At 43.3% G+C, this 24,605-nt stretch overlaps 1 protein-coding gene across 3 annotated transcripts; it reads left to right on the top strand.

Annotated features, from left to right (window-relative positions):
- The first annotated feature begins 1,698 nt into the window (after positions 1 to 1,698).
- LOC138770277 (embryonic protein UVS.2-like) lies at positions 1,699 to 14,338 on the top strand. 3 transcript variants are annotated; one of them, XM_069949240.1, is made up of 8 exons: positions 1,699 to 1,786; positions 2,282 to 2,309; positions 2,958 to 3,085; positions 4,496 to 4,706; positions 4,814 to 4,879; positions 5,399 to 5,517; positions 10,349 to 10,559; positions 13,963 to 14,338. In XM_069949240.1, exons 3-8 carry the CDS (start codon positions 3,044 to 3,046, stop codon positions 13,965 to 13,967), a joined length of 654 nt encoding a protein of 217 aa, XP_069805341.1. In that variant the 5' UTR covers positions 1,699 to 1,786; positions 2,282 to 2,309; positions 2,958 to 3,043; the 3' UTR covers positions 13,968 to 14,338. The 3 variants fall into 3 exon arrangements, with proteins under 3 accessions (XP_069805341.1, XP_069805339.1, XP_069805340.1); XM_069949238.1 differs by having other exon boundaries at positions 1,736 to 1,846; XM_069949239.1 differs by lacking the exon at positions 1,699 to 1,786 and adding an exon at positions 1,861 to 1,911.
- Positions 14,339 to 24,605: the final 10,267 nt, after the last annotated feature.

Raw genomic sequence — 24,605 nt, 5'->3', positions numbered from 1 at the left:
TGAACCGAGCGTTATATTAAAAAAAATCACAGCAGCTGATGAGTAGCTGAATTTTGTGCCTACGGGCCCTGTTTTTTTTTACATGTAATATCTACATATACTGCGACCCCTGCTGGACACTTCAGGTATAGACCCAGGTTGTGGCGTCACATTTTTAAACTACTAAATTGAGGGAAATAGAATTATATGTGCATTTCCTATAATTAGTGTACATCTAACTGTGATTAGGAAATAACATATAAAAAACAGATTTTGGCCAGAGTTCTCCTTTAACCCTTTAAGGACCGGGGCAATTTTGATTTTTGCGATTTTGTTTTTTCCTCCTTGTGCATAAAAGGCCATAGCAGTTGCATTTTTTCACCTAGAAACCAACATAAGCCCTTATTTTTTGCGCCACTAATTGTACTTTGCAATGACAGGCTGAATTTTTGCATAAAGTACACTGCAAAAGCAGTAAAAAATTCAATGCGTGGTGAAATTGAAAAAAAACCCACATTTTGTGTTTTTAGTGGATATGTGTTTTTACACCGTTCGTCCTGGGGTAAAACTGACTTGTTATATATGTTCCACAAGTCGTTACGATTAAAACGATATGTAACATGTATAACTTTTCTTGTATCTGATGGCCTGTAAAAAATTAAAACCATTGTTTGCAAATATACGTTCCTTAAAATCGCTCCATTCCCAGGCTTATAACACTTTTATCCTTTGGTTTATGGTGCTGTGTCAGGTGTAATTTTTTGCGCCATGACATTTTCTTTCTATTGGTACCTTGATTGCGCATATACGACTTTTTGATCGCTTTTTATTAACATTTTTCTGGATTTGATGCGACCAAAAATGCGCAATTTTGCACTTTGGGATTTTTTAGCGCTTACGCAGTTTACTATACGAGATCAGGAATGTGATTAATTAATAGATTGGGCGATTACGCACGCGGCGATAGCACACGTTTGTTTATTTATTTATTTATTTACTTTTATTAATAACCTGGGAAAAGGGGGGTGATTCAGACTTTTACACTTATACACTTATACTTATACTTTTACACATATACTAGAAGCCTCCCTAGGGGACTTCTAGTATAAGTGCTTTGATCTCTCATAGAGATCTCTGCAGCATAGATATGCTACAGAGATCCATGAGATAGGCACTCGTTTACTTCCGGCTGCTGCAGCCGGAAGTAAACGAGTGCCGAGTCGGGGACGGCGCCATCTTGGAGTGGTCGCCCAGCCGGCTTCAGAAACGGAGATCGCTCCTCCGGGACAACGTCCCGGAGGAGCGATCTCCCCACTAGACACCAGGGATGACGCTGCAAACGTCATTAGCGGGCAGGGCGATCGGACCGTGCCCGCTAATACCTGCGGTCCCGGGCTACGAGCGGCACCCGGGATCGCCACGGTCCAGAGCGCGGCCGCAGCGCGGCCCCGCTCTGAACGTCCTTACCGACCGCAGGGCGTAAATATACGCCCGCGGTCGTTAAGGGGTTAATGACATACACCTTACTGACTGACACCTTACTGACTGATTTACACACATTGGGGGAGATTTATCAAACTGGTGTAAAGGAGAACTGGCTCAGTCTCCCCTAGCAACCAATCAGATTCCACCTTTCGTTCCTCACAGACTCTTTGGAAAATGAAAGGTGGAATCTGATTGGTTGCTAGGGGCAACTGAGCCAGTTTCACTTTACACCATGTTTGATAAATCTCCCCCACAGTCTTCTTCCTCTTCCTCTCTGCCCCGCTGATCTCTAAACTGTAGGACCTTCCGGTCATGTGATCAGGTCCTTCATCCTGTTCTCTCCGATGTCCTTCATCCTGTTCTCTCCGCAGGACCCTCACAGGTCCTGCTCTGTCTCCTGTGTCTTCCCATGTTCAGCCCCTCACCCTGTGTGCCTGACAAATAAAGGTTCTTTAGAGTAAAAGCAATCCCCTTTTCTCCTAATCTAAACTATAAATCCCAGCATGATAGTCTTTCTAGACCTGCCGGGACTTGTAGTTTTGTTTAGGCCATGTTCACACAGTGTATTTTTGTACGCATAAAATGCCTATCTAACAGGTGAAAAATAAGTAACCGCCCTTTATTAGTTTATCTGTACTTGTTTGTGCTTATTGTTCTTAATCTATGATTTTTATTTTTTTACTTTGTGAGTTTTTCATGGGACATACAATAGTCCTCTAAGAACCAATTACTATTGCATGTTGAGGGACCACTGTATATTTGTTTCTGTTATCAATATACTAAGGTTCTACTAATGTTACAAATGTCTCTTCCCCAGCTTTCTATACCTGGTTTGAATGAATATGGTAAGAGCGCTCATATTGCATCTTTGCCTATTATATAGTGTCTAGATCTTAGATCTTTCTTTATTTTTTAAAACTGTCTCTGAATATGAATGGACATTTAATTGACAATCTGAGTTCCGGCAGTCAACCATGCTGTGCTTGAGTGGTGGGGAGGAGGGCGGAGGTAGTGTGACTACAAGCCGCTGGAGCTCCGCCCCTATGACTACTGGGAGTGAGGACTAGGATGAATAATTTTAAAATGCTGTATCACAGCAAACTTATGGACACAGCCTCTAAATGTGACAGCTAAAAGGCACTGAGGAGGAATTAGATAGCATAAGGCAGCTGTAAGTTTTTGTAGTTACTACACAGAGTAATTTTCTGTAGCTAAGAAACAAAATGGTGGAAAGTTTTAAGCATATGTCAGAGCAGATACAAAAAAATATAGGTAAGAATCTGCCAAGCTAACAACTTTGAGCTTTGTACTGGGAATTCACTCTCTAGCTATAATGACGGCGGTTCAGAGAGATAGCTGTCATTTATCCGTTCTGGGAACATAGCCTAAATGTGTTCCATATGAGGAATGTAACCATCAGCATTTAAAATATATTTTAAAAGATTTTTTAATATATTCTATATGCATTTTATACATGATTTACTATATTTAAGCTACCACAGAGCAATGCGGAGGAACATTCGATACACCCGAAGGAACCTTCACTTCTCCCGACTATCCCAATGCCTATGGCCCAAATATGAACTGCGTCTACACAATCATGGCTCCTGTTGGTGTACGGGTAAGGTTTTCTTTTTCTTAGACTCTCTACAGATTCCACAAATCGTTTTATATTTCTATTTGACTTTAAATCCTGGAAATATGTACAATATATCATTATCTATCTATCAATCTATCTATCTCCTATCTATCTATCTATCTATCTATCTATCTATCTATCTCCTATCTATCTATCTCCTATCTATCTATCTATCTATCTATCTATCTATCTATCTATCTATCTATCTCCTATCTATCTATCTATCTATCTATCTCCCTCCCTCCCTCCCTCCTTCCCTCCTATCTATATCTTTCTATCTAGGCTCAATGAGCAGATCGCCTATCACACTGATCAATGCTATGCCTATGCATGCAATGCTATGAAGTCCAAAGGGACTTCAAATGTGTGTAAAAAAAGCTAAAAACACCAATACACTACCCCAAAGCCCCTCCCCCAATAAAAGTTTAAATCATCCCCCTTTTCCATTATATAAATAAAACATATAAAAATAAATAAACATATAATATACTGTAGCGTGCGTAATTGTCCGATCTATTAAAATATAACAAGCATCATTGCGAACGGCGAACAGCGTACACGAAAAGAGGGAAAAAATGCGTGGATTACCGATTTGATGTTACATTATATATATAAAAAAAAAATAATAAAAAGTGATCAAAACGTCTGATCTTCACAAATATGGTATTAATAAAAACAAGAGATCATGGCGGAAAAAATGACACCCCATACAGCCCCGTAGGTGAAAAAATAAAACTGTTATAAACGTCACAAAAGGCCCATTTTATTAATAACTAATTGCCAAAAAATAAGGATTTTATTAAAAAATATATATATATACCATTAGAGAATCTGTGTAACCTGCATATGGTTGTGTTCGGACTGACCTATAGAATAATGGTATCATGTCCCTTTTACCATATAGTGCATTACGTAGACACAGGAACCCCCCAAATGTTACCATATTGCATTCTCTTTTACGATTTCACCTATTTATATCTTCATAAATAATATATTTGGGATTCCGTCATACATGTTATGGTAAAATGAAAGACGCCATTACACAGTACAACTATTCCTGAAAAAAAAACAAGCTATTACATGGCCTGTAGATAGAAAACTGAGAGTGCTAGAGCTCTTAGAAGGGGAGGAGGGAAAAACGAAAACACTAAGATCAAAATTTGTGCGGTCCACTGGGTCATTTTGGGCCTGGTCCTCAAAGGGTTAAGGGGTTGAAGGAGTGATAAGAGGCTTCGCTCATTGTACTCGTTATTTAATTTTAAAAAAGCTGATTCGGGAAATATTTTTGTGGTGTGCTTTCTAGGTGTCTAGCTCGAATAATAAGTGCAGTAAATTCTAGAAAATTGTGAATACACTACCCAAAATATCCTCTGTTGTTTCCAATCTTTACAGATTATTCTGACCATCGGTGATTTTCATACAGAGGACGGTCGTTTTTGCCAAAATGACTTTTTAAACATTCAGGATGGGTCTACCAGAATTGGTCCATTCTGCGGTGATGATATTATCCCTGTCATTACCTCTAATACCAATTTCCTTCAGTTGACCGTTGTAAGCGATGAATCTGTTCAGGCCAAAGGGTTTGAGGCCTCCTATACATTTGGTGAGTACGACCGCCTCATCTTTATACTTTCTTTGCATACATATGGTCCAATTCGGAGCTCCAGGCATTGCAATTCTGACTAGGTTTTGTTATTCTTTTTTTCTTAGTCCCAGATGTTAAGGATGCAAAAAAACATGACGCAAACCTCGGGAAGAGAATTATTTCCAACACAGGTAAGAGATGACTCTTAAAGGGGTACTCCAGGCCAGGGGGTATTTTTGAGGATCGCCGGGGAGCGGCAGGAAATTGAAGCCGGGGGTCACTTACTTCCACCGTTCCAGCTGCCGCATGAGACGTGATGAGACGTGACATTACATCTAATGCGGCAGCTCTGACCAGGAAGCGGCCGTGGGACGGTCACCGGCGCTGGAACAGGGGACGTAAGTGACCTCTGGCTTCAATTTCCTGCCCCTCCCTGGCAATCCTCAAAAATACGCCACGGCCCGGAGTACCCCTTTAATGTTTATCACTACATACACAGTGACATTATTATGACCAATAGCTAATATCCCCAGTAACCGCTAAGTGCAGCATGGACAGTAGATAGATGGGCTGGGAGTAACTCAATAAGGTCCTCATAGGAGGAGATGTGTCAGACAATAGAAATGTATCCCCACTTTCGGAAAGAACATTAAAAAAAATTGTATATGCATTTTGTATGAGACTCTCTACATTAAAGCTATGTACGACAGAACGATGCGGAGGAACATTTCATACATCCGAAGGAACCTTCACTTCGCCCAACTATCCCAATGCTTATGGCCCAAATCTGAACTGCGTCTACACAATCACGGCTCCTGTTGATATGAGGGTAAGGATTTCTTATTCTAAGTTAGTCTACATATTCCAAAAAGTATTTAAGATTTCTACCTGTGATCAGTTCCTGGAAATATGTCTAATATAGCATTGTTTATCTATCTATCTATCTATCTATCTATCTATCTATCTATCTATCTATCTCCTATCTATCTATCTATCTATCTATCTATCTATCTATCTCCTATCTATCTATCTATCTATCTATCTATCTATCTATCTATCTCCTATCTATCTATCTATCTATCTATCTATCTATCTATCTATCTCCTATCTATCTATCTCCTATCTATCTATATATCTATCTATCTATCTATCTATCTATCTATCTATCTATCTATCTATCTATCTATCTATCTATCTCTCCTATCTATCTATCTATCTATCTATCTATCTATCTATCTATCTATCTCCTATCTATCTATCTATCTATCTATCTATCTATCTATCTATCTAAATGTAGTAAAGTAATGTTTGGTCAGTGGTCTCTGACCTGAATCTACTGGCACCCGCTACTACCTTCAGGCAAAGTGCTGCTGGAATTTTTTTATTTGGATCTATCTATCTATCTTTAAATAGTAAATGCAGCACTCATAGATAAGGCTATGTTCACACAACGTATGTTTTCATAAAAGTCCGGCCGTTGTTGCTTTCCCATACGTTGCCTTGCCTTCTATGGGATCCCAGATCCGGTCTCAAGCTCCATAGTGTGCAGTGGTGAGTTCTGATGCGGGCGCACACTGATGCGCCCGCATCAGAACTCTGCGGGCCGAAAGATCATCTGGCCTCCCTATCTATCTATCTATCTATCTATCTATCTATCTATCTATCTATCTATCTTCATCATTTCCGTCCCTCTGTGATAGTAATAATAATATGATGGACATTTATTATTAGATTTGTACTTTTTCAGCCGTAACCCCTGCTCACCTGATGGGTATGCGTGGGTCGGGTCCGGAGGAGGAGTGGGGTCCTCACCTGATTTACCATGACTTGCTAGCAGGCAAAAATCATGGCAGAAATCTAAACCTGCACCTGACACTTAACACTTCTTAGTAAATATTGCAGGGGGGATGGGAGCGGGACGTAATTTAAGACCAGCGGAATAAATGCCCCCCTATGTGTTTGTATAGCGCCAACATATTATATATTATATACATATATTTGTATAGCGCCACATCACTTTACAAATTTTGAGGATGAATGCAAAATTAAAACCAGACATTATAGAGGAACTGACAGGGGCGTAGCTAATGTCTCTTGGGCCCTGGTGCAAGAGGTCAACTTGGGCCCCCCCCCCTTACCACATACTGACTAACACAACCGCTGCTACTGAATAAAATCCTCTGTACATAGACCAATATCACCTCATCCAGTCATATAGAGGTGGCCCCAGCTCTACACAGGCTCTATACACCATATACATTACAGTGCAAATATATCAGGTGACTCACAGGGGACGTCTTCTCTGATCGGAGTTCTTCCCTTTTCATCTTCTCCATCTGCCCAGGGCCATTATGAGAACTTTTTGGAGCCACGAATCCACAGAATCTGCCAGACAAACATATTAGGCTCCTCACACTGACACCATCCTCATCTCTCTACACACTGCACATCTGTATTGGCCCCTTTACACCCTCATTTAGTGGGTAGCCTGACTCTATGTGACTCCCTTATAGTACATATCCCCCTATTGTATACACCCCCTGTGTAGTCCACCTTATAGATGGCCCCCCAATGTTTCCCCCTTATAGATGGCCCCCTGTGTTGTCCCTATTATAGATGCCCCCCATGTTATCCCCCATATAGATTGCCCCCATGTTATCAACCATATAGATGCCCCCCATTTTATCCCCCTTACAGATGCCCCCCATGTTGTCCCCTCCTCCTGCCCCTCCATCATCATACTACAACCACCTCCACCATAATACTACTACCCCTTCATCCTCCTGCCCTTTCATCATCATACCACTTCACCCCTCATCATCCTCTTGTTCCATCATCATCATACCACTACATCCTCATCATCCTCTTGTTCCTTCATCATCATACCACTACACCCCTCATCATCCTCTTGTTTCATCATCATACCACTACACCCCCATCATCCTCTTGTTCCATCATCATCATCATCATCATCATCATCATACCACTACATCCTCATCATCTTCTTGTTCCATCATCATACCACTACACCCCTCATCATCCTCTTGTTCCTTCATAATCCTCGTGTTCCTTCATCATCATACCACTACACCCCTCATCATCCTCTTGTTTCATCATCATACCACTACACCCCCATCATCCTCTTGTTCCATCATCATCATCATCATCATACCACTACATCCTCATCATCTTCTTGTTCCATCATCATACCACTACACCCCTCATCATCCTCTTGTTCCTTCATAATCCTCTTGTTCCTTCATCATCATACCACTACACCCATCATCATCCTCTTGTTTCATCATCATACCACTACACCCCCCATCATCCTCTTGTTCCATCATCATCATCATCATACCACTACATCCTCATCATCTTCTTGTTACATCATTATACCACTACACCCCCCATCATCCTCTTGTTCCATCATCATCATCATACCACTACATCCTCATCATCCTCTTGTTCCTTCATCATCATACCACTACACCCCTCATCATCCTCTTGTTCCATCATCATGCCACTACACCCCCCATCATCCTCTTGTTCCATCATCATCATCATCATCATCATCATACCACTACATTCCCATCATCCTCTTGTTCCATCATCATACCACTACATCCCCATCATCCTCGTTCCATCATCATCATACCACTACACCCCTCATCATCCTCTTGTTCCATCATCATACCACTACATCCCCATCATCCTCGTTCCATCATCATCATACCACTACATCCTCATCATCTTCTTGTTCCATCATCATACCACTACACCCCATCATCCTCTTGTTCCATCATCATACCACTACACCCCTCATCATCCTCTTGTTCCATCATCATACCACTACACCCCTCATCCTCCTCTTGTTCCATCATCATCATACCACTACATTCCCATCATCCTCTTGTTCCATCATCATCATACCACTACACCCCATCATCCTCTTGTTCCTTCATCATCATCATCATACCACTACACCCCTCATCTTCCTCTTGTTCCATCATCATCATCATACTACTACACCCCCATCATCCTCTTGTTCCTTCATCATCATACCACTACACCCCATCATCCTCTTGTTCCTTCATCATCATCATACCACTACACCCCTCATCTTCCTCTTGTTCCATCATCATCATCATACTACTACACCCCCATCATCCTCTTGTTCCTTCATCATCATCATACCACTACATCCTCATCATCCTCTTGTTCCTTCATCATCATACCGCTACACCCCTCATCATCCTCTTGTTCCATCATCATACTACTACACCCCCATCATCCTCTTGTCCCTTCATCATCATACCACTACACCCCATCATCCTCTTGTTCCATCATCATCATCATCATCATCATCATCATCATCATCATACCACTACACCCCCATCATCCTCTTGTTCCTTCATCATCATCATCATCATCATCATCATACCACTACACCCCATCATCCTCTTGTTCCTTCATCATCATAATCATCATCATACCACTACACCCCTCATCATCCTCTTGTTCCTTCATCATCATCATACCACTACACCCCTCATCTTCCTCTTGTTCCATCATCATCATCATACCACTACATCCTCATCATCCTCTTGTTCCTTCATCATCATACCACTACACCCCTCATCATTCTCTTGTTCCATCATCATCATACCACTACACCCCATCATTCTCTTGTTCCATCATCATCATACCACTACACCCCATCATCCTCTTGTTCCATCATCATACCACTACACCCTCATCATCCTCTTGTTCCATCATCATACCACTACACCCCTCATCATCCTCTTGTTCCATCATCATACCACTACATCCCCATCATCCTCTTGTTCCATCATCATACCACTACACCCCCATCATCCCCTTAAAAACAAAAAAATCTATACTCACCTGCATGATTTCTGTAGCCCCCAGGTCACACGCGCTGGCGGGCTTCTCCCGGTGGGAGGCGGGGCTTAGCGCGGAGGGGGAGGAGCTTCGCGGGACCTGTTTTTTTCTTAACGCGATGCTCCCTGCGCTGGAAGTACTTCCCCCCCCGCCGCACACAGAGCTCCCTGGGGGCCGCAAGACAGCCGGGGGCCCGTGCCTCTTGTGATCGCAAGCAAAACATTGCTTGCGGTCACAAGAGGGAGTGGGAGGCGGGCAGTGCAGTGGTAAGGGGGGGGGGGCTCGCGGGCCCCCCCTTGGTAGCGGCCCGGTCGCGGCGGCGACCCCTGCGACCGCGGTCGCTACGCCACTGGGAACTGAATATTCAATGGAGAGGGAAGATAAAAGGATAACATAAAAGAGGGAAGATAAAAGGATAAGACATAGAATGGGGGGGGGGGGGTAACATATTAGGAATAACCTGGTTGTCACTGGAGCGCATTTCAAAAAACTTGAAAGCTGAACAATTCTCTTATCTCCATTGATCCGTGATGTTGAAGATGAGATGTTAGATGTTACAGTTGTCAAGACCAAAATGGATCAGAAGAACAATAAGCGGCTTCACTCATTTTACTCTTTTCTTAGTAAAAAAGCAGATTCGGGAAATGTTTTTTCAGGCGCACCTTCTGGGTGTCCCACTAATATAATAGCTGCAGTAAATTCTAGAAAATAGTAAATTCACCACCCAAAATATCCTCGGTTGTTTCTGTTGTTTACAGATTATTCTGACCATCAGTGATTTTCACATGGAGGACGGACGTTTCTGCCTATATGACTATTTAAAGATCCAGGATGGGTCTACCGGAATCGGGTCATTCTGCGGTGATGAAATTATGTCTGTCATTACCTCTACCACCAATTCCCTGAAGCTGACTTTTGTTAGCGACGAATCGGTTCAGGCAACAGGGTTTGAGGCCTCCTATACATTTGGTAAGTCTTACAGACTCAACTTTGTACCATATGTTTCTCAGATATAGATATGAGCTAGAGAGTAGCGAGCATGTGTGTTCAAGCTCACTATTCACTCGAGGGGTTGTTCACTATAGATAGCCAGCTTAGAAGGATAACGTAACAATAGACAGATGAAACAATCCAACTGCTCGAACCCCCGACAGTCAATAATGAGCTATTATAAAGCTTGTCAAATAGCAGTATGGTCTACTAGTTTAGATATCCCAGACATGGCAATTCTATGTATTATTATTATAGTGCTTGAAAAGCACTATATTGTAATCCGTATTCTTCTTCTTCTTCCGTTTCTTCTTCTTCTTCCAGCCATTTTTCTGCGCGTAATACAGCCTGAACCGCTTTGTGCACACACTCCATTCAAACTGCGTTTCGAAGCCCTCGGCGGTGTGTGGTGTGCTATCTATTTTTCGTTTCGATCGGATTTGTCGTTTTTAAGAAATTTACGTTTAAAGACCCCAAATTTCCCATAGAAAATAATGGCCCATTGCAAATAATGGCCACACTCTAACCGCTGACAGCCAATCACAGCACATATGCAAATAGCTGAGATATAGCAGCCAATAGGAACTCTAAGGTCTCATCATGTAATGTATCACACCATCCACAGTCACATGTCCACTATTGGCCAATAGAAGATGTAATATATGGAAGGTCCTTAACGATTTTGTCTCACTGACATGAGTAAGATTGTCATGGTAACCGAGCAATGATCTTTACCATTATAAGTACTCAGATCGCTCTTAAAGGGACCTAGGTCGCCCTTAAAGGAACGCAAGTCACTCTTAAAGGGACCCAAGTCTCTCTTAAAGGGACGGGAGCCATGTCGCTCTTAAAGGGACCCAAGTCATTCTTAAAGGTACCCAAGTCGCTCTTAAAGTGGCGGGACCCAAGTCGCTCTTAAAGGGACGGGACCCAAGTCGCTCTTAAAAAGTCCTATGTAGCTCTTAAAGGGATCCAAGTCGCTCTTAAAGAAACGGGACCCAAGTTGCTCTTAAACGGACGGGACGCATGTTGCTCTTAAAAGGGACCCATGTTGCTAGGGCGATCTGGGTCCCTTTAAGAGCGGCCCGGGTCCCTTTAAGAGCGACCTGGGTCCCTTTTAAGAGCGACCTGGGTCCTTTTAAGAGCAAAATATGTCCCTTTAAGAGCGACCTGGGTCCCTTTAAGAGCGAAATATGTCCCTTTAAGAGCAAAATTGGTCCCTTTAAGAGCAAAATTGGTCCCTTTAAGAGTGAAATTGGTCCCTTTAAGAGCGACCTGGGTCCCTTTAAGAGCGAAATATGTCCCTTAGAGCGAAATATGTCCCTTTAAGAGCGACCTTGGTCCCTTTAAGAGCGAAATATGTCCCTTTAAGAGCAAAATGGGTCCTTTTAAGAGCAACCTGGGTCCCTTTAAGAGCAACCTGGGTTCCTTTAAGAGCGAAATGGGTCCCTTTAAGAGCGACCTGGGTCCCTTTAAGAGCGAAATGGGTCCCTTTAAGAGCGAAATGGGTCCCTTTTAGAGCGACCTGGGTCCCTTTAAGAGCAAAATATGTCCCTTTAAGAGCGAAATATATCCCTTTAAGAGCAAAATGCGTCCCTTTAAGAGCGACCTGGGTCCCTTTAAGAGCAAAATGGGTCCCTTTAAGCTTGAAATTGGTCCCTTTAAGAGTGAAATTAGTCCCTTTAAGAGCGACCTGGGTCCCTTTAAGAGCGACCTGGGTCCCTTTAAGAGCAAAATATGTCCCTTTAAGAGCGAAATTGGTCCCTTTAAGAGTGAAATTGGTCCCTGTAAGAGCGACCTAGGTCCCTTTAAGATCGAAATATGTCCCTTTAAGAGCAAAATGGGTCCCTTTAAGAGCGACCTTGGTCCCTTTAAGAGCGTCCAGGGTCCCTTTAAGAGCGTCCAGGGTCTCTTTAAGAGCGTCCAGGGTCCTTTTAAGAGCGACCTGGGTCCCTTTAAGAGCGACTTGGGTCCCTTTAAGAGCGAAATTGGTCCCTTTAAGAGCGACCTGGGTCCCTTTAAGAGCAAAATATGTCCCTTTAAGAGTGAAATATGTCCCTTTAAGAGCAAAATATGTCCCTTTAAGAGCAAAATATGTCCCTTTAAGAGCAAAATGGGTCCTTTTAAGAGCGACCTGGGTCCCTTTAAGAGTGAAATGGGTCCCTTTAAACGTGAAATTGGTTCTTTCAAGAGCGAAATGGGTCCCTTTAAGAGCGAAATGGGTCCCTTTAAGCGTGAAATTGGTCCTTTTAAGAGTGAAATTGGTCCATGTAAGAGCGACCTAGGTCCCTTTAAGATCGAAATATGTCCCTTTTAAGAGCAAAATGGGTCCCTTTAAGAGCGACCTTGGTCCCTTTAAGAGCGAAATGGGTCCCTTTAAGAGCGTCCAGGGTCCCTTTAAGAGCCTCCAGGGTCCCTTTAAGAGCGACCTGGGTCCCTTTAAGAGCGAAATATGTCCCTTTAAGAGTGAAATGGGTCCCTTTAAGAGCGAAATAGGTCCCTTTAAGATCTAAATAAGTCCCTTTAAAAGCTAAATAAGTCCCTTTAAGAGCGACCTGGGGCCCTTTAAGAGTGACCTGGGTCCCTTCAAGAGCAACCTGGGGCCCTTTAAGAGCGAAATATGTCCCTTTAAGAGTGACCTGGGTCCTCTTAGAGCAACCTGGGGCTCTTTAAGAGCGAAATATGTACCTTTAAGAGCGAAATATGTACCTTTAAGAGCAAAATGGGTCCCTTTAAGTGCGACCTGGGTCCCTTTAAGAGCCACCTGGTTCCCTTTAAGAGCCACTTGGGTCCCTTTAAGTGCAACGGGGGCCCTTTAAGAGCGACCTGGGTCCCTTTTAGAGTGAAATGGGTCTCATTAAGAGCGACCTGGGTCCCTTTAAGAGCGACCTGGGTACCTTTAAGAGCGACCTGAGTCCCTTTAAGAGCGACCTAGGTACCTTTAAGAGTGACCTTGGTCCCTTTAAGAGCGAAGGGACCCACGTTGCTCTTAAAGCGACCCAGGTCGCTCCTAAAGGGACCCATGTCGCTCTTAAAGGGACGGGAGCCAAGTTGCTCTTAAAGGGATGGGACCCAAGTCGCTCTTAAAGGGACGGCACCCAGGATTAAAGTTAAATGGAAGTCACTGGTAAAGGGGCGCTCTTTTCAAGCACTATGTATTTCCCTGGAAATGCAAATCTAGTTATTATTATTATTTTTTTTTTTTTTTTTACTTATTATATGTTTTATACTTTAATTTTGTACTTACATTTTTAGATCCATTTTGATCTTGTTGTCACTTTGTAACTTGTACACTACAGTTTCAATCAAAATTATTTTTTATTATATTATTATTTCTATAGAATTGGTTGGTTTTGTAATACCTTTTTCTGTTTCTTTACAGAATAAGTGAAGGTGCCCACACACCAGAAACAACTGCACTCTCACACTCCATTCAGGAAATTACTTATCATTACTGAAGATAACTTGACTTTTTTATTTTTATTTTAGAAAGTTGCATTTTAAAAAAGGAGAGGATTCAGCAGACAGGTGACAACTTTAGTGTATAAAAGGACACACTTCAGTGTGTCAGTTTACACACCAACATGCCCTTAATCATACCATGTACAAATTGCATCTAAGGGCCCTATTACACTGGACAATTATCGTTCGCATAATCGCTAACAATTAACGATCTCAAACGACCACTATTGCGAAAGACCTGAAAACGTTCACTCATTTTCATGGAACGATAATCGTTACTTATGATCGTATTTGCAATAGTTTTTTCTTCGCTATTTCTACGCTATTGCATTCGTATCTACTGCAAACGACCGAACGATGTCTTATTCAATGCGAACGATTTGTGAACGAGCAACGATAAAAATAGGTCCAGATCTTATTAAGCGATCAACGATTTCTCGTTCGGTCGTTAATCGTTAACTGCTTTTCAACCGAACGATTATCCTTTAGATTCAAATGATTTAACGATAATCTGAACGATAATCGTCCGGTGGAATAGGGCCCTAAACTTAAATACCCTCCAGGGAGAGTCACATGATTATGGGCTCCTCCTTCCGGAAACATGGAAAACCAAACCAAAAAAAGTGGACATTGATAAAGTCGAGGCCAATACTAATTATTATGGCAAATACAGTTGTTTTTGTGTAAAGTACATATTTATTGTATAATGTGAACATACATAATAAAGTATATTCACATATAAAAAGTATGTGTACTGTAAAACATGAACAGTGGAGATGAGCAGATTACAGTAGGAATGAAGGGAATCACTTTGTTCCTATCTGCATTTTGCTCATCAAGCTTTGAAGTCAGCTCCGCTCTGTGCTGCTTCTCCCCGGGTGCTGGAAAAAGATGGATCCAGTCCTGGGAAACTGGGAAAAGTTTCCCAGGACTGGATCCATCTTTTCCCAGCACCCAGGGAGGATCGGCAGGAAGCAGAGCTGACTTCAAAGCCCACAGCCTGATGAGCAGACTGCAGATAGAAACAAAGTGATTTGCTTCATTCCTACTGTAATTCTGCTCATCTCTAATGAACAGAGTATAATTTATTTATATTTGTTGTTCCTTGCGAGAGTTTATATCTAGCAGAGTTCTAGTTACCAAAATGAACATCAGAAGAATTCCCTGTCAAGTAATTTGCGTCTATGGTCGGCTTCCCTTTTGGGTATAAATACTTCTTCAAAGCTCACTACTACAGTCATGGCCAAAAGTTTTGAGAATGATACAAATATTAATTTCTACAAAGTCTACTGCTTCAGTTTTTAAAATGGCAATTTGCATATACTCCAGAATGTTATAAAGAGTGATCAGCTTAACAGCAATTACTTGCAAAGTCAATATTTGCCTAGAAAATGAACTTCATCCCCCAAAACACATTTCAACATCATTGCAGCCCTGCCTTAAAAGGACCAGCTAACACCGTTTCAGTGATTGCGCCATTAACACAGGTGTGGGTGTTGATGAGGACAGGGCTGGAGATTAATCTGTCATGATCAAGTAAGAATGACACCACTAGACACTTTAAAAGGAGGCTGGTGCTTGGCATCATTGTTTCTCTTCTGTTAACCATGGTTATCTCTAAAGAAACAAGTGCAGTCATCATTGCACTACACAAAAATGGCCTAACAGGGAGAGTATAGCAGCTAGAAAGAGTTCACCTCAGTCAACAATCTATCACATCATCAAGAACTTCAAGGAGAGAGGTTCCATTCAGGGCCGTTTCTTGTGCCGGGCGGGCCGGGCGACAGCACGGGGCGCCGGCAGCTAGAGGGCGCTGCCCCTGGGGACCTGACACTGCTGGCTTGGATAGTGTGCCCCGCGCCCCGCACTCCCGGCCCGGCCGCCCACACATGCCGCCCTACACTGCGCTCTGAGCGCCATTCCCCTGCTCAGGGTGCCCCCTGCCTGCATCCTGACTGCAGCCCCCCCACCCCTGCACATCACCTTCACAGGCCGCTCCGCATCCCGTCTGTACCGCCGCCGCTGCAAGTATTCCCGCCCCTGCACTCAGCTCAGCTTACATTACATCCAGGCTGCCGCCTGCCATTCCCTGGCCTGGACGTGATCGCCCCCTCCAGCAGGCGCCGGAGGTTGGAGGCTCCGTCCCTGCGGTGTCAGGAGAGAAGACCTGGAGACAGAGGGACCCGCACCATGCCAGGATTAGGTGAGTATGCTGGGCAATGGGGCACTATTACCATGGGGACAGCACATGGGACATTTTTACAATGGGGACAGCACATGGGACAGTATTACAATGGGGACAGTACATGGGACAGTATTACAATGGGAACAGCACAGGAGGACAGTATTACAATGGGGACAGCACAGGAGGACAGTATTACAATGGGGACAGCACATGGGGCAGTATTACAATGGGGACAGCACATGGGACAGTATTACAATGGGGACAGCACATGGGACAGTATTACAATGGGAACAGCACAGGAGGACAGTATTACAATGAGGACAGCACAGGAGGACAGTATTACAATGGGGACAGCACATGGGACAGTATTACAATGGGGACAGCACATAGGACAGTATTACAATGGGGACAGCACATGGGACAGTATTACAATGGGGACAGCACAGGAGGACAGTATTACAATGGGGACAGCACATGGGACAGTATTACAATGGGGACAGCACAGGAGGACAGTATTACAATGGGGACAGCACATGGGACAGTATTACAATGGGGACAGCACAGGAGGACAGTATTACAATGGGGACAGCACATGGGACAGTATTACAATGGGGACAGCACATGAGGACAGTATTACAATGGGGACAGCACAGGAGGACAGTATTACAATGGGGACAGCACAGGAGGACAGTATTACAATGGGGACAGCACATGGGGCAGTATTACAATGGGGACAGCACATGGGACAGTAATACAATGGGGACAGCACAGGAGAACAGTATTACAATGGGGACAGCACAGGAGGACAGTATTACAAGGATGACAGCACAGGGGACAGTATTACAATGGGGACAGAGCACATGGGACAGTATTACAATGGGGACAGCACAGGAGGACAGTATTACAATGGGGACAGAGCACAGGGGACAGTATTACAATGGGGACAGCACATGGGGCAGTATTACAATTGGGACAGCACAGGAGGACAGTATTACAATGGGGACAGCAAAGGAGGACAGTATTACAATGGGGACAGCACAGGGGGACAGTATTACAATGAGGACAGTATTACAATAGGGACAGCACAGGAGGACAGTATTACAATGGGGACAGCACAGGGGGACAGCGTTACAATGAGGACAGCACAGGGGACAGTATTACAATGGGGACAGAGCACAGGGGACAGTATTACAATGGGGACAGCACAGGGGGACAGTATTACAATGAGGACAGCACATGGGACAGTATTACAATGGGGACAGCACAGGAGGACAGTATTACAATGGGGACAGTATTACAATGGGGACAGAGCACAGGGGACAGTATTACAATGGGGACAGCACATGGGACAGTATTACAATGGGGACAGCACAGGACGACAGTATTACAATGGGGACAGCACAGGGGGACAGTATTACAATGGGGACAGTATTGCAATGGGGACAGCACATGGGACAGTATTACAATGGGGACAGCACAGGAGGACAGTATTACAATGGGGACAGCACATGGGACAGTATTACAATGGGGACAGCACAGGAGGACAGTATTACAATGGGGACAGCACATGGGACAGTATTACAATGGGGACAGCACATGAGGACAGTATTACAATGGGGACAGCACAGGAGGACAGTATTACAATGGGGACAGCACATGAGGACAGTATTACAATGGGGACAGCACAGGAGGACAGTATTACAATGGGGACAGCACAGGAGGACAGTATTACAATGGGGACAGCACATGGGGCAGTATTACAATGGGGACAGCACATGGGACAGTAATACAATGGGGACAGCACAGGAGAACAGTATTACAATGGGGACAGCACAGGAGGACAGTATTACAAGGATGACAGCACAGGGGACAGTATTACAATGGGGACAGAGCACATGGGACAGTATTACAATGGGGACAGCACAGGAGGACAGTATTACAATGGGGACAGAGCACAGGGGACAGTATTACAATGGGGACAGCACATGGGGCAGTATTACAATTGGGACAGCACAGGAGGACAGTATTACAATGGGGACAGCAAAGGAGGACAGTATTACAATGGGGACAGCACAGGGGGACAGTATTACAATGAGGACAGTATTACAATGGGGACAGCACAGGAGGGCAGTATTACAATGGGGGACAGCACAGGGGGACAGCGTTACAATGAGGACAGCACAGGGGACAGTATTACAATGGGGACAGAGCACAGGGGACAGTATTACAATGGGGACAGCACAGAGGGACAGTATTACAATGAGGACAGCACATGGGACAGTATTACAATGGGGACAGCACAGGAGGACAGTATTACAATGGGGACAGTATTACAATGGGGACAGAGCACAGGGGACAGTATTACAATGGGGACAGCACATGGGACAGTATTACAATGGGGACAGCACAGGAGGACAGTATTACAATGGGGACAGCAAAGGAGGACAGTATTACAATGGGGACAGCACAGGGGGACAGTATTACAATGGGGACAGTATTGCAATGGGGACAGCACAGGGGGACAGTATTACAATGGGGACAGCACAGGAGGACAGTATTACAATGGGGACAGCACAGGGGGACAGCGTTACAATGAGGACAGCACAGGAGGACAGTATTACAAGGATGACAGCACAGGGGACAGTATTACAATGGGGACAGAGCACATGGGACAGTATTACAATGGGGACAGCACAGGAGGACAGTATTACAATGGGGACAGAGCACTGGGAACAGAGCACATGGGGATAGTATTATAATGGGGGCAAAGCACCGGGGGCATTATTACTATGGGGACAGTATTACAATGGGGACAGAGCACAGGGGGACAGTATTACCATGGAGACAGAGCACGGGGCATTATTACTATGGGAACAGTGTTACTATGGGGACAGAGCATGGGGGACAATATTACTATGGGGACAGAGCACAGGGGGGCAGTATTACTATGGGGACAGTATTACTTTAAGAACAGAGCACAGGGGGGCGGTATTACTGTATGGAGGGCAGAGCAGTAACATTATTCCTATATTGGAGCACAGCATGGGGCATTATTCCTATATGGGGGCACAAGTGGGGATCCTACATACAGGAGGCAACCCACATGCCTACCGACTTTACTGCACATGACCCAAAAATGTGTAAGGAAGTTGTTGTAAAAGTGTGGAACCTAAGATGTTTGTCTGGCAGGTTCAGAAGAAAAGAATTGTAGCTGGAAGAAATCATCATGGAGGTCTAGGCCGGATGGAGAGGAAAAGGAAAGTGACGCCTCAGATCAAAGAAGACGTCACCTGTGAGTCACTGAATGACTTTTGAAAGGTTGGGTAACACTGCTCTGTGTGATAATACACACACTGTTTTTTTATAACAACAATCTGATCCAACATCACTCGGATATCATAAGGGGGGGGGGGGGGGGGGGCGCTTCTGTCAAGATTCTCCCTGTAGTCCAAATTACCTAGAAACTGCCCTGGTTCCATTGTTGCCAAAAATGCTCCAGGGAGCCCAAGAAAGACCAAACACCAGGACCATTTGTTAAAAGTGTTTCAGCTGCGGGATCGGGCTACCAGCAGTGCAGAGCTTGCTCAGGAATGGCAGCAGGCAGGTGTGAGTGCATCTGCACGCACGGTGAGGCGGAGACTCTTGGAGCAAGGCCTGGTCTCAAGGAGGGCAGCAAAGAAGCCACTTCTCTCCAGAAAAAACATCAGGGACAGACTGATATTCTGAAAAAGGTACAGGGAGTGGACTGCTGAGGACTGGGGTAAAGTCATTTTCTCTGATGAATCCCTTTTTCGATTGTTTGGGACATCTAGAAAAAAGGCTTATTCGGAGAAGACGAGGTGAGCGCTACCACCAGTCTTGTCTCATGCCAACTGTAAAGCATCCTGAAACCATTCATGTGTGGGGTTGCTTCTCAGCCAAGGGAATCAGCTTTCTCACAGCCTTGTCTAAAAACACAGCCATGAATAAAGAATGGTACCAGAATGTCCTCCAAGAGCAACTTCTCCCAGAATGTCCTCCAAGAGCAACTTCTCCCAACCGTCCAAGAGCAGTTTGGCGATCAACAATGCCTTTCCCAGCATGATGGAGCACTTTTGCCATAAAGCAAAAGTTATACAGTAACTAAATGGCTCAGGGAACAAAACATAGAGATTTTGGTTCCATGGCCTGGAAACTCCCCAGATCTTAATCCCATTGAGAACTTGTGGTCAATCATCAAGAGACGGGTGGACAAACAAAAACCAACAAATTCTGACAAAATGCAAGAATTTATGGTGCAAGAATGGACTGCTATCAGTCAGGATTTGGTCCAGAAGGTGATTGAGAGCAGCCAGGGAGAATTGCAGAGGTCCTGAAGAAGAAGGGTCAACACTGCAAATATTGACTTGCTGCATTAACTCATTCTAACTGTCAGTATAATCTTTTGTTACTCATAATATGATTGCAATTATATTTCTGTATGTGATAAAAACATCTGATAAACACACATAAAAACCAGAGGGCAACAGATCATGAGAAAATATAATATTTGTGTCATTCTCAAAACTTTTGGCCATGACTGTACTAGGGAATCTGGGAAACTGTTCTAAAATGTCGGGATGGAATGGACACATTCACTGTATCATTTCTCATGTCTGAAATGTGTCGCATAATCCTGATTTTCAATGGTACAGTACAGCCAGCATACTGGATTTTACATATTCTACAGGTTGTTACTGTAGATTCAAAACCACCTCTGGCTTTTATGTAGAGGAAACAAAAGGAGAGAGGGGCGCCTCCTGGTGCAATAACATGGTGGGCTAGTGTGTCTATTCCAGTGATAGATGGATGCACTTACCTTGTGGAATTGTGGCACAACTCTACTGTAGGTATATGATGTCACTCAGACAAGGACCGCAGATATCCCTCGGGTTGCAGCCACCGACGGTGGGAGTGGAAGTGTATCTCAAAAGAGATCACAGGAACCAAAGGAAAACCCGTAGGAGGGTCAGCGCAGGTAGACGTCCAGGAGACCAGCAAAGTCACAGTTGGAGCATCACACAGAGATGTGACTCAATTGTTCTTGTTTTTTTTTAACGTTTCAGTCTGTCTATTAAATCACAGACCTTTATCAAGAAACTTGATAAATCATAGTCCTCATAGTCCACAATAGTTTATAGGATCCCTTCCCACGTACTTAAAGGGGTTATCTAGCTAAAATCCTTTACTTTCATTTCAACTGATGTCAGAAAGTTATATAGATTTCTAATTTACTTCAAATAACAAAACTTAAGTCTTCCCATACTTATAATCTGCTGTATGTCATGCAGGAAGTGTTGTTTTATTTTCAGTCTGACTCTCTGCTGACATCTCAGGTCGAGACAGAAATCCTCATAGAAAAACCTCCTGTTCCTGTCTCGGCCAGAGATGTCAGCAGAGAGCACTGTAATTTAATAGAAGTAAATTACTAATTTATATAACTTTCTGACACCAGTTGATATGAAAAAAAAGTACATTACGTAGGACATTATGGGGACCCCCCCCCCCAAGTTATCCAATTTTACCCCATAAATAATATTTTGGGGTTCAGTCATATATTTTATGGTAGATTCAAAGGTGCCATAACAAAGTACACTTGTTCCTGAGAAAAACAAGCCCTGGCCCTGTTGTTAAAGAAATAAAAGTGCTATAGCTTTTAGAAGGAGGAAAGAATAAAAATGCGCAAAATGAAAATTGGCCTGGTTATTTAGGCCCTTTTGGGTTGTGTCATGAAGGGGCTGATAGCAGCTGGTCCTCCAAGAAGTGAGCTCTGCTCCTGAGGTCACTTCCCAGAGCCCTGGACTTTCTGGTGTACCGGTAAATCATTGGTCCTTAAGTGACAGACTTCCATGACATGACATGATAGACTCCCATGACTAAAATACTAACACACTGACTGACCCTTTTGGTTATATACTCCTTAATCCCATCTGGTAAGGTCTTCTCTATGTGAATTACTGGCTATGTTTTCACTGTTGGGAGTTTGTTCCTTTACCTTTTCTTCTCCAACTGGCCCCCAGTTGTCGTCAAGGGCCAACATGTTAGGCTCCTTCCCCCAGCACATTCTACGTCTCTATTTTAATACCTCACCTGTATGGTTTCACACAGTAATAGTGACCATTTTGTGCCTAAATATTATAGTAATATCCCTCTACCACTAAATTAGTTGTTATGCCCCCATATAGTTGTTAGGTCCCTCTACATACCTCACATAGTAGTTAAGCTGACACACTGTCCTTCATATGGTTGTTATGCTGCCCTATGTGCTTCCACCATATGCCTCCTTTTTAGGCCCATTTATTAGTATTTCCCTTACACTGTGGCCCTCAGAGAGTTGTTTGTCCCCTCTATGTGCCCCCATGTAGCAACTAGAACCTTCCATGTGCATACACACTGCCCCCATATGATTGTTATGCCCCTCTATGTGCCTCCCCCAGGAGCCTCCATATAGTTGTTTCAAACCAACAACCAAAAAGTGCCCTAAGGTGACCACAATTGGTCACTATTGACCTCCATCAATTAAAGAACCATTATTCTATGGGACCATACTGATAAATCTTAATTTGTTGTGTACAGAAAAAAAAAAAGTTAGATAAAAATGAAGGGGACAGTAAGTGTATATAGCCGTGGGGCGGGAGTTTTTACTGTTAGATGCTTTGAATATCCTTGATAGAAGTTACTGTATTTATAGTTGTTACACTTTCTCAAATTCTGTGTAATCAGAAGCCTATGGAAGCTCTATTAACCCTTGTTGGCTCACTGCCCGGACCCTATGTTGACATTGTGTAACACTGTAAAAAATTACCTCATTTATTGCTATTTGTAAGCCAGAAACCACTGGCATTACTTTATACAGTCTGTGCCTCAGTTATCATATAGTGTGCAACCGGCATCCGGCTAGACGTATGGTTTGACTTAATATTCCTTTAAAAAGTGGTGTCAGGGGAAGGAAAGAATGGCTTCTCTTCCCATATACATTGGTGCCTTGGATTATGAGCATAATTCGTTCCGGGACAGCGCTTGTAATCCAAATCCACTCTCAAACCAAAGCAAATTTTCCCATAAGAAATCATTGAAATTCAGAAAATTGGTTTCACCCCCCCAAAATAATGATTTTTTTTTTTATTCTGAATAACATGTAGAACAGATGAAACAAACATTTGTAAGCAACTAAATATGTGATATTATAAGTTACTGTACAGTATAGCAATAAGCATGTGGAGTATAATGTATAGTAATCGCATAAGAATGAAAAAACAGAAGCAGTTTGTAGATACAGGATGGAACTGCAGATCCCCATAATGCAGGAGCGTAGTACAACAGGCTAGAATAGAGAAGCAGGGCTGCTGTCAGAGGTCTATGTGGTCACATGACAGCAATGGGAAGGGGGGGTGTTCAGCATGGACCAATCAGGACTGACAGAGACTGCAGGGAGTATTAAAGAATGAGCAGGGCAGATGTGGGCACATACATGCAGCACTCTATGTCCGGGGAAAGAGGGGTTACAGCTATGGAGAGATTACCTCCACAGTCCTGTCCCCTGATGTAAGCCCCAGCCTAAAGTGGATCTGCTATGATTTGGAAGGTGAGGGAGACTTCCTGGGTCAGAGTACAGTGCTGTAGGCCCCGCTATGCAGACCATGTCCCTCCTTCACTCCCCCCTCCCACCCAGTACAGGGAGCTCTTAAACCAAAGCAATGCTCTTAATCCAAGTCACAATTTGGAAAAACTGTGAGCTCTTTTTGCAAAACGCTCTCAATCCAAGTTATTCTTAAATCAAGGTACCACTGTATATAGTAAGCTCTAATCACCTCTCATATGGTTGTAAACAGAGTGGGTTAGATAGAAAAATTAAAGGGCAACTCTGTCGATTTCCGTTTTTTTTTTTTAATCAACTGGTGTCTGAAAGCGCCATAGATTAGTAATTTACTTCTTTTAAAAATTTTCAAGTCTTCCAGTACTTATCAGTTGCAGTATGTCATAGACATAGATATGCAGGACATTCAGCAGCTGATATGTATTGGAAGATTAGATTTTTTTTTATACAGGTATATTAAAAATCTCTGACACCTTCTGTCGCTAGTTGATTTGAAAGAATTTTTGTTTTTGCTGGAGTTTGTCTTTAGGACTCCTGGCTGGGATATACTATATATATATATATATATATATATATATATATATATATATATATATATATATATATATACGTGTGTGTGTGTGTGTCTGTGTGTATGTGTGTGTGTGTGTGTGTGTGTGTGTGTGTGTGTGTAGTACGCTACAGAGATGTTGACCTACTGATGAGCACAGAGTACTAGGAGCTGTGAATAGTAATAATTCTACCATAGGAGAGCGCTGTGAGT

This window comes from Dendropsophus ebraccatus, chromosome 13 (assembly GCF_027789765.1).
Source record: "Dendropsophus ebraccatus isolate aDenEbr1 chromosome 13, aDenEbr1.pat, whole genome shotgun sequence".
NCBI classification, from domain to species: domain Eukaryota; kingdom Metazoa; phylum Chordata; class Amphibia; order Anura; family Hylidae; genus Dendropsophus; species Dendropsophus ebraccatus.
The sequence above is the reverse complement of the archived record's forward strand: the minus strand, read 5'-3'. Positions and strand labels throughout refer to the sequence as shown.

Bases quoted from the DNA above. Each gene is read 5' to 3' on its own strand.
- LOC138770277 (XM_069949240.1), top strand. From the start codon at position 3,044: ATGAACTGCGTCTACACAATCATGGCTCCTGTTGGTGTACGG. The intron at 3,086-4,495 runs GTAAGGTTTTCT...CAATCTTTACAG, and splicing joins TGGCTCCTGTTGGTGTACGG to ATTATTCTGACCATCGGTGA. The intron at 5,518-10,348 runs GTAAGGATTTCT...TGTTGTTTACAG, and splicing joins CGGCTCCTGTTGATATGAGG to ATTATTCTGACCATCAGTGA.